The sequence below is a fragment of the Cygnus olor genome, chromosome 26 (genome assembly GCF_009769625.2).
Source record: "Cygnus olor isolate bCygOlo1 chromosome 26, bCygOlo1.pri.v2, whole genome shotgun sequence".
Taxonomy (NCBI): domain Eukaryota; kingdom Metazoa; phylum Chordata; class Aves; order Anseriformes; family Anatidae; genus Cygnus; species Cygnus olor.
In genome coordinates this window covers 423,701-433,775 of record NC_049194.1, presented here as the reverse complement: position 1 = coordinate 433,775, position 10,075 = coordinate 423,701, and the positions used below count along the sequence as shown (strand labels likewise).

The following is a 10,075-nucleotide window of genomic DNA, read 5'->3' as shown; positions in this document are numbered from 1 at the left end:
TAATTAGGAAATTACCCAGTGTAGGCTGTTGCTAGGAGCGGTGTCTTCTGCAAAAAGGGCTTCTGAGAGGCCTCAGCTAGGGGACTTGGAAACACACTTTTACTTTGAAAGAAGAATTAAAGCAAAGCAGTGTCCCAGTTTCGTTTGCTTGTTTAATAAAATGTATTTATGTATATATTTGGTGGAACCAGATTTCTAGGAACATTTATTTTCTGCAAGAAGCACGACCAAATGCTCTGGGCTTGCAGCTGCCTGGTGTCTCCAGCTGCCCAGGACCATGCAGGGCAGAGGCTGCTGCCGGGCCGGGCCGTTCCCAGAGAGGTGGCTGGACACCGCCCCGTCCTTTCCCCTCTTCATTGTGGGGCCTGAGAGAAAAAGAGAACCACCCAGGATGATCCAGCAGCTACACACCTGCTTTTCATCTTTGCATCTCAAGAAAAAAGCAGTTGCTTAGGGTGGAGACCCAGATACAGCGCAGAAAAATTAATTTGTCCGAGCTCGGTGCCAGCGGGCGCTGCACGGCCCCGTCCCAGCGGGGAACCGGGGCTCTTGCGTGCCCGGAGCCGGGCGGCGGCGCAGCCAGCTCAGCGCTGGGCTTGGCACCGGGAGTCACGGCAGGGCCCTGCTGGAGCCGCCAGGAGCAGTTTGGTCCTTTGCAAGAGGAGCGAGCACCCAAAGGCTTCTGCAAATCCATTTCTTTTTCCTCTTTTCATACATGGGATTTCGACCCCGCCTGCACTGTCAGTGTAAGACCAAAGGGGAAGCGGCAGCAAAAGGGAACCTGCTGCACCCACGCGGGTCTCCTAAAACCTCCCTGAGCGGGGAGCTGGGGCTGAGCTCAAAGCACCGCGATAGGCAAGGGTCCTGTGCATGGTGCAGCGTGCTCGCTCCTGCCTCCCTGCTGCAAAGCAGCCGCGTCCGACGCCTCAGCCTCTCGGCGAGGCAGCACCGGGGAGGCTCCGGAGCTGGTCGGCAGGATCCGGCCCCGGCCAGGGGCCCCCTTGCCCCTCGGTGCTGGCAGCGGGAGGCACAGCCCCGGCCTCCTGAAACGCCTGCGCTTGTTTTAACCCCCGGCTGCAGAACCAGCGGAGCGTTTGGGCAAACAACACAGCAGGAGGAATGAGAGTAATGACTCTTTAATAAATTAGCAAAATAAACAGCATTAATACATGTTAGATATCACTGCGCTTCAGCAGATTGCCTGACTTAATCAGAAACCTCGATTTCCCAGCCCGGTGTTGATCCAGCGGCACGCACCAGCCCGGGCTCCCTCCCAGCTGGGGCTGCAGCACCTGAAAACCTAAAACCACTCAGAAATAAAACTTTTTTTGGTAAGAGACACAGCTTGCAATGAGAAAGAAGTTAAATTACCGTATGATTTCTCTTCATCTAGCTGTCTCCTCGCAGAAGAAATTAAAAGAAAGTGATCTGATTCTTACCCCCTTAAATAAGAAATATTATTTCACCTCAGAGGGAAGGGGGGGAAACAAACGAGCACGTTTAATTTATCGGAAGGATCATCTGTTCTATTAAAAACGGATGCAATTTGCGATGCACGAGTCTCTGCTTGTCGCGGCCACCCGGAGCGGTGCTTGCGGCGCTTTGGGCCCTGCGCTGCTCAGTCCTCGTCCCGCACGTAGAGCCCGGCCTCCCAGCGCTGCGCCATGGCGCTCTTGTGCCGCCCCACCCGCGTGCTCTCCACTACCTGGGGGGACCAGAAAGCACGATTTATCATAAAAACATTTTTATGTATAAAAAAAGCAATCCTTTCCACACAACATGCCCTCCCCCTAACTGGGGCCCCCGCCCTTGGCGTCCAGCCCCGCGCGGCGCCTGCCCCCCCCCGGCCGCTCAGGGCGGGAGCAGCGGCCCCAGGCAGAGCCCCCCGAGCCCCCCGATCCCCGTCCCCCAGGGGCAGGAGGGGCCTTACCTCCGTGTTGATTTTGTCCACGGGCTCGATGCCTGCGTACTGGGAAAAGGAAGGAAAAAAGGATCAGAGTGGTGGCCCCAGGGAGATGCCGGGGGAGACGGGCGCAGGCTGTGCGAGCATGGCAGGGGGACCGCGGGGGTCCCCTGGGCCAGGACCCCCAGCAGACGGCGGGGCCCTTCCGCACCGTCCCACCCAGCCTCCGGGACCAAAGCCCAGCAGGGCAGGAAGCCCACGCTGCCGCCCCCGGGGCAGCTCCAACAGCCCCCGTGTGCTCACCTTGCCATCTTCCTTCATCCTCCTCCTCCTCTCCTCGAACGGGCTGGAGTGAGCCAAGTCAGGGCTGAGGCCGTCAGTGCTGTCCGGGGCGGGAGCCGCCACTCGCAGCGGGGTGAAGGACGACACCAGGCCCAGGACCCCTGCCTGGCGCGAGGCGGGGATGAGCACCGGGGACCCGGACACGGAGTAGCTGCCGCTGGCACCTGAGGCGGCTTGGGGAGAGAGAGAGGGGCCGGGCTGCGAGGGCTGCAAGGAGCACGATCCCGGGCCTGGAGGCACCCACAGTGGGGCCAGGCTCCAGCCGCAGGGCCGAACCTCTGCGGGTCCTTGATCACCGCTGGGAGCCCATCCCTGGGTGCCAGCCTGAGGTTTTCAGCACCAAGGAAGGGGAAATGCGTGCGCCAGGCACTTCTGGGCCCTTTCGGCATTTTTCTGGGATAATGTGACAAAAAGTCATCAAAACCGGAGCAGCTCTGGGACCGAAAGCAGAGCTGCCCCCGCTGAGCCCATCTGCACCCGCGTCCCACGGGCAGCTGGGGCTGTGCCCAGCTGGCTCCGGGGACATCGAGCGCTGTTGCTTGCTGGCCACAGGGATGGTGTCTAAGGAGAGATGTCTCTTGCAAGACAGCTTGCTACCAACACACCTGGGCCCTTAGTGGTGTCTCTGCAAGCCCCCACGGGGAGGAACTCGGGCCCCATGCTGGGGGAGGAAGGGCTGGGGTCTGTCCCTCGTTTGTGTCCCCCTGCTGCAGGGCGCAGCGCGAGGCCACCTCCAGCTGCGAGGGGCACTTCGCACAGTCTGTGGACACAGGACCTTGCTCCCTCGTCGCTTCTCATCCCTCTGTATGGGCACCCCAGGGCTCCCTGCCCGCCCTCTGAGGGCTCCTGCTGAGACTCAGAGCCACAAGGGGCAGGGGCAGGATGCCGCTGCCTGCCCTGCTCCTGCGATGCCTTTCCTCCCCTTACCTGAGCTGTGGCGCGAGCGGGAGCCCTCCTTGGAGAAGCCGTCGTTGCTGACCAGGGAGGAGCCATCGATCAGCTGCCGCCGCCTGCGCTGCTCCTGCAGCTCCTCTTCCCGCTGCAGGTCGCTCCGAATCTCCTCCTCGATCAACATCGATGTCTGGGGCTTCCACGTCCTCAGCGTGTACTGCTCGTCCCGGCCGTCCTCCCCGTCCGGCCCCTTCTCCCGCCTCAGCGGGCTTTGCGTCCCCATGTCGTCCACGAAGGAGAACCTGGGCTTCCAGAAGGGGAAGGAGAAGTACTCCTTGCGCAGGACGCCCGTTCCTGCCGGGCTCGGGGTGGAGCCGGGAAGCCTTCCTCCCCGGGATTCCTCACGTGCCCATCTGCTGGCGCTGGCGGAAGCGTGCTCGTGCGCCAGGGGCTCCCCCCGGCCCCTCTCGCCAGCGGGCAGCACGAAGCGGGGCTGGGCCGCCTGGGAGCGCGTCAGGTTCACCGTGTGGGTGGAAAGGGCTCTCCCAGCCTGCGTGTCCTCCGCGGGGCCGAAGCTGTGGCTTGAGGACTGCTCCTCGTGGATCCAGCTCCTCTGCTCCTCTGCCCTTCTCGCGGGGGCCGGCTTGGGCGGGGGGGTTTCCTCCTGCTCAAACACCTTCTTGCGCTCGTCCAGCTCCTGCTGCGTCCCCCGGTCATACAGCCCCAGCAGCCGCCCTTGCCTCTTCAGATCCTCTTCACGCTTGGTTTCCTGCTCTATTTCCCGCTGGACATAGAAGGAAGCGCGGCTTTTGTCCTTCCCTTTCCTGCCCGGAACAGGAGACGCGTGCATGGAGAGCAGAGGCTTGGTCTGGATTTCCACCAGCTCGCTGCTGGAGGTCAGCCGCTGGATGCCCCTCTCTTTCCAGAGGTTCTCCTCCCTCTCCAGTGCCCTGCGGATTTCCCGCTCGATGGGCGTCTCGTTGCTGGCATTCAGCTCCTTGTCTGGGCTGCTGCTGCTGTTCCTCACATCCACAAGGCCATTGAAGGCCTCACTGGACACGCTTCCATTGCTGATGTAGCCTGCACTGCCCTCGGCATACATTTCACCCAAGCCAGAGTCCAGGTCGTCTCTGGATGATGCTTTAGTCAGGCTGGATGTTTTTCCCAGGGGATATAACCTTCCAGCATCATCCCTTCCCTGAGCGTAAACCTCCGCCTTCACGGGCGTCCTGTAGGAGACGTTGTACACCTGGTAAGTGGTCGTGTCTGTCCTGCCCTGGCTGGGCACACCGGCGTCGCCGTAACCTCTCTCAGCCTTTGTGGCGGTCTCAGGACTTTGCCACTCTTGCCTAGAGATTCTTGTCATCGCCTCTGGCTTCGGAGACATGGCCTGCTGCCCCGGGCTGAACAGGGAGCCCGGGTTGGTCTTCTCCAGCATCAGGAACTGCTGCCGGGCGGCGGCGAAGTTGATCTGCTCCCTGTCTATGCTTTCAGGGTCGACAGGCGTTGCTGCCCTCCCCGAGAATGGCTTGTCAAAGTAAATGGCGAAGCTGGAGGTGCTGGTGCCCTTGTGCTTGCCTTCCCCCTGGCCGCCCGCGCCCACGTTTATGGAGCTCAGCTCATCCATGGAGCTCCACCTCTCGGCCATGGTGGAGCTCTTCCTCACCACCTGCCCCCGGATCACCTCCCTCCTCTTGTCCTCCAGCTCCTTTGCTTTCTCAGGTGAGATGTTTGGTGGAAGGATCCTGTACTGTTCCTGCTCGTCATCCTCGTAAAGCCTCGATGGCTTCCTCTCACCCCTGTAAGCCCTCAGGTCATACAGGCTTCCCGACCGAACCACCTCCAGCCTGGACTCCCTGTCTGGGGAAGGGGTCCAGACATCCTTTCCACCATCCAGGAAATATGAGGGCGACTTCAGACTCGTTCTCCACTCGTAGCCATTTTCTACCTTCTGGCTGCCGTACTGAGAGGAGCCAAACACGTCATCGTCGCCATCCGCGGGCGCGTGGTCGTGTCTGTGCGCGGTCTGCGGGAGCTGGAAGACCAGGTGCCTGGTGACCCTGTCCATCTCCTGGGAAGAGTCAGCATCCAATTCTCCTCCTTCCTGGGGCTGGGGGCACTGCTCGGCCTCGCGGTCACCCTCAGGCTCAGGGCTCACCTGAAGAGGTCTTGAGCAGAGAGCAGGATCTTGTTGGCCCTGCAGGCAGGAGGGGAGAAAAGCCATCAGGAGAAGCTCAAGGAGCAGAAGTCGGAGTGGCACAGCTCCCTCTCCAACCCAGCACTCTCATCCTCGCCTGCAGCAGCACCTCTGCGGTGCCCGGGCGATACCCCAGCCCATGGGGGAGACACCAATAACGCAAGATAAAGACGTCTTAAAAGCGATTTGCTCCATTTACCCAGAAATGGCAGTTCTTGGACAGAAGCAGTCAGTTCTCAAAGGGAACTGCCCAAAAGCCAACATCCACATTCCGTCCCCAGTCCCTCGCCTCGCCAGACCCACAGCCTCGTGTGGCAGAGGCCAGACCTGCCCGCACCGCCAGCGTCGCCTGCACTGCGGGAGATGAGCAGCGGTGCCTCGTGCTGCAAGACCGCGGGTTTGGGCGATTCCAGGCCTGCCCTCAGCCCCCATCCCCACCCCTGGGCAGCTTCTGCCTGCTCTGTCCTCGCCCTGGCCGTGGGTTTCGGCACACATCCGCCATGGGTGGCAGCGGGGATGTGGGCCCACAGCTGGGACAGGCACTGACGACACCATGCCTACCTCTGCCTGGAATTTCTCCTTGCGTGTTTATGGGAAGGAAGCTCCAAGTCACTGAGACTATTGAAACAGCAAGGATCATAAAAATGGTTTCATGGCTCATAAAAAACATGGGACTTTAACCCATCTATCACGCACACCAGGAGGAAACGCCTGCCCTGACCTTGGTGTGGGTCCTCCCGCTGCTAACTGGGCCACAGCTGGGTGACAAAGCGGGTGCCCGGGCAGGGAGGGGCAGCTCAGGCGGGTCCCTGCCCCCAGCAGGGAACACTGGTCCCAGTGGGACACCACAGCCGCAAGGGGGGCGGGCAAGCAGCGCTGTCACCACGACCCCGCCACCACTTCCCCAAGCAGGTCGGGGAGCTGCGGCCGTGCCTCCTCTGCGGCGATGCTGCTGCGGGCAGCATCCACAGCCCTTCCTCAGCTCTTCAGCCGGGGCAATTTCAGCCTTTCCTGGGGGGCAGCACCTGGGGCTGGGCAGCGCTGACTCCATTAGGGGCAGCTGGGGTGTCCCAGGGCACAGGGCAATGCCCCCGCACGGTTTAACCCCGCTGTCTTCAGCAGTAACAGGCCTGGGCTCTGCTGGGAAATGCCCTCGCCAGCTGCTCCATGCCCAGCTGAATTCCCACAGCCTCTTTATTTTCCTTCTCATAATCCATTATTGCCCGTTTACAGTCAGTGGTGACCCAGGTAATGAAAACTTGCCCACGGGTAATCGTGTTTGGAGGGGGCAAAAGTCCTTGCTGGGAGTGCTGGGGAGCTCGGGTAGCTGGCAGCAGGAGGGGGGCAAGGAGAGGAGCGGGGCTGGCAGAGGCTCCTGGCAGCACCGCACCGGGGGCCAGCACCCCCAGCAGGCCCAGCCCCACGCAGAGCGGTGCCGACAGAGCCTGACCTGGTTCAGCCCTGGGGGTGCAGGACTCAGGGGAGCTGGGCTGGGCAGCACTGCAGCGCCCACCGGCCGCCCTCGCCATCAAACACACGCCGGGTGCTTTCCAGGGTCTCCCCACCCTGGGGATCCTGCAGTGGGCACGGCACATCGCTGCCATCCCAAGTGGCTCCGGCTGCGCCCAGCAGTGGCGGGGAGCACTGGCGAGGGGCACAGGTGGCAGCGCCCCAGCTCCCAGCCACATCCCAGGGCTGCGGCACCCGGCGGCTCCTGCACGAACCCGGGGCACAGACGAGGCATCGCCTGCCCGGCCCCCTGCCTGCTCTGTGCCACACACCCCGTGCACACAGGTCCCTGTGCCCCCCGTCCTGCCAGCACGCCTGCGACACCCAGGAGCGAGCCAGCGAGCTGCAGGCGGCCCCTCACCCCCACCACCTATAGATAGGGCTGGGGTGCGCACGTACCCCCAGCACCCACCCCACTGCGTGCGGACCAGTGCCCCCGCTGCTGGTAGGGGATGGCTGCCCTGAGCCCTCGCTCCTGCCCCACCACGCCGCACTTACTGTCCTGGAGCCATCGGCGTGGGGGTCCCCATGCCCCAGGGTGGCACCCGCCTGAGCTGCGTCCTCGGGGAGTGGCTTGGCCGGGCGGTGGTGGGGTGTGGGTGCTGCCGGGGCGGCCCAGGGCTGCGTGGCCCTGATAAGCTCAGCCTGAGCCCCGTGGAGGAATTCCAAGAATTCAGCTGGGCTCATCTCTGGCCTGGGTTCAATGACCCGTTCCCAGCCCCCCCACGCCACCCATCGCCCTGCTGCCAATGGCTCCCATGCCTGCACAGCCTCCGTGCCCTTGGCCCACGGCCCGCGGTGCACACCAACGAGCAATGCACCGGCACAGCAGCGTGCCGGGGCACCAACGCACCCATGTGCCAAGGCAGCGAGGTGCTGTGCGTTGCAGCACTGTGTTGGCGTGCTAATGCACCAGTGCCCCCTCCTCTGGGCACCCTCTGCCTCTCCACAGACACAACTGTGGTGCTGAAGAGCCCCGAAACCCCAAAGAGCAGGGGGGTGTCAGCCGCTCTTCTCCTGCCCTGGCTCTGTGGCCGGGTTCTCCCCACGGAGGAGCACAAACAGGGGAAGAGTTTGCGCTGCTTCCCTGCGAGCAGGCAGCTCCCAGCAGGGAGGTGGCATGGGGGCACAGCCAGTTGGCCACCAGTATCCCCGCTGAGCCGGCAGCTGCGTGGGTGCAGGGCCGGGTGCCGCAGCCTGGCCCCGGGGTGCTGCCGGGAGCCGTGCGGAGGAGCCCGCAGGCTGAGCAAACAGCAGGGAGTCGCTGCTCCGGCAGCTCGCACTCTCCTGTTTACACCGCGGGGCCTCTCCCGGCCCAGCTTTCCCCATGCCAGCTGCCTGATAACCCCCTGTTTGCGCAGGCAGGGTTGGGGCCTCGCTGCCGTGGCAGCCCTGGTGCTCCCGGCCCTGCTGCCCCCTCGGCCCTCATCCTGCCTGGGGACCAAAGCAGCTCCGTCAGCAGGGAGCAGCCCCTGTGCCGGATACGGAAACCTCAAGCCACTGTATCCGACGGGCGAGGACAGGACCCATGGTGGCTGCAACGTTCCTGGTGCCCTGGGCCACAGACGCCGGAGCCCGGCAGAGCGGCAGCGCCGCCAGCAGCCAGCACCGAGGGCACCCTGCCCTGCCTGGCACCAGGCGTCATGGCCAGCCTGGGTGGTGCCCCCTGTGCCACCGTGCTCTGCCCTTCGCTGAGCCTGCACCTGGGGCAGGATGTCCCCATCCTCGTCCTGTGGCCCCATCCTCGTCCTGCGGCCCCTGCCACAGCCCCGCGCCCCACTGGACCCCGCTCCCCTCGCGCAGCCCATCCCGGCCTCGGCTGCCGGCCCCAGGCCCGAGCAGGGCACGGGTGTAAATCCCGACTCGCCCCAGCTGTGGGGCACTGGGAAACCCAACTCACCCCTGCCCGGCCTGTGGGCACCCCGTCCCGCTCTGCGGCTCCTGTGGGAGAGCAGCCGGCACCTGCTGGGCACAGGGATGGTGGCTTCGGTGCGGCCACCGGCGGCTGTGCGTTTCCGGGAGGGAGCGCGGTGCCTGTTTTACCCTGGGGCTGAGACAAAGTCCACGCCAGTGGCCGCGGAGCACGGGCGAGCACCACACCCTGCAGCGGGCGCGGATGTGTGCACAGCCCGGGGCTGGCACCGGGCAGCTCTGCGAGAGGGCAGAGCCGGGGCCCCATTGCCCAGAATGAACCCTGGGATCCCAGCACCAGCGCTGCCCTCCCTGAGCCCAGCTCTGTGGGACCCCCACCAGCCTGGAGGTGGGCAGAGACCCTCGGCTGCACAGCGGTGGCCCCCAGGGGTCCCTGACCCCAGCACTGTCCCCCTGGGACAAGCAGGAACCCAGGCTGCCACATCTTCACCTGTGCGTGCCTGCCAGCACCGCAGCAGCATCCCTTTCCTCCCAGCATCCCGGTGCCCACCCTCCCCGTCCCCTGCTGCCGCCTCGGGGACGCGGCGGTGCCGGGATGACAAGCAGGCTGCCCAACCTTACCTGCGCCCTGGGCTCCAGGGTGGCACAGAGGACCTGCCACGGCGGGGTGTACTTGAACATCTCCCTCCTTTGTTGTCACCGTCGCTCTGGGGACAGACACCTCCGTGGCACAGCAGGGGCTGGAGACGCAGGGGGCGAAGGCAGCGTGCCCGCACCCAGCTGGCTGTCACCCTGACCGTGCGCCGCCAGCACCCCGCTGGCAGGAGGGGAGGAGGCAAGGGGATTTATCCTGCAGGGAGACCTGGTGGCGCTGGAGCCCAGCCAGCCAGCACCTCTGCCTCCGCCCCACACAGACTCAGCCCCGGTGCTCCGGGGGAAATAGGGCACTCGGTGCTGGCGTGGGGAGGAGCTGGGGACCCCGGGGCACCGGCACAGCCCTGCTGCCAGCACAGCACGGGAACGCTGCCAAGCCAAGGAGGGCTGCTACCAGCAGTGGCAACACGAATGCCCCTGCCCGTGACCCTTGCACTCGTGAAACGGGCGGAGGGGAGAGGCTGACGGGAAGCCTCTGGGCAGGGGCAAGAGGAGATGGAGCCGAGGCAGCGTGGCTGGGGAGCAGCTCGGGGTGCCTGGGGAGACGGGGCCAGACCCTGCTCCAGACCCCGCTGGTGCACCAGGCCTCTACCCCATGGTGCTCGGTGGGGATGGACCCAACCTCCGGCCACCGTCCCCTCCCCAGCACCCCCTCCCGGCCCCTTCCCACCCCCGTGCCCAGCGCCCACGTCAGGGTGCTGAGCGCA

General features: G+C 64.4%; 1 protein-coding gene across 1 annotated transcript; it reads right to left on the bottom strand.

Moving 5' to 3' along the window:
* Window positions 1–1,120: 1,120 nt before the first annotated feature.
* On the bottom strand, window positions 1,121–7,637 carry LOC121060139 (mitotic spindle positioning). The gene is made up of 5 exons (XM_040537637.1): window positions 7,341–7,637; window positions 3,173–5,333; window positions 2,207–2,418; window positions 1,931–1,969; window positions 1,121–1,705 (listed from the first exon to the last, which is right to left on the bottom strand). The coding sequence occupies exons 1-5, from the start codon at window positions 7,527–7,529 to the stop codon at window positions 1,619–1,621; spliced, it is 2,688 nt and encodes an 895-aa protein (XP_040393571.1). The 5' UTR covers window positions 7,530–7,637; the 3' UTR covers window positions 1,121–1,618.
* Between the last annotated feature and the right edge of the window lie 2,438 nt (window positions 7,638–10,075).

Bases quoted from the DNA above. Each gene is read 5' to 3' on its own strand.
- LOC121060139 (XM_040537637.1), bottom strand. From the start codon at position 7,529: ATGAGCCCAGCTGAATTCTTGGAATTCCTCCACGGGGCTCAGGCTGAG. The intron at 2,419-3,172 runs GTAAGGGGAGGA...TCTCTCCCCAAG, and splicing joins CCGCTCGCGCCACAGCTCAG to CCGCCTCAGGTGCCAGCGGC. The intron at 1,970-2,206 runs GTGAGCACACGG...TCCTTTTCCCAG, and splicing joins GGATGAAGGAAGATGGCAAG to TACGCAGGCATCGAGCCCGT.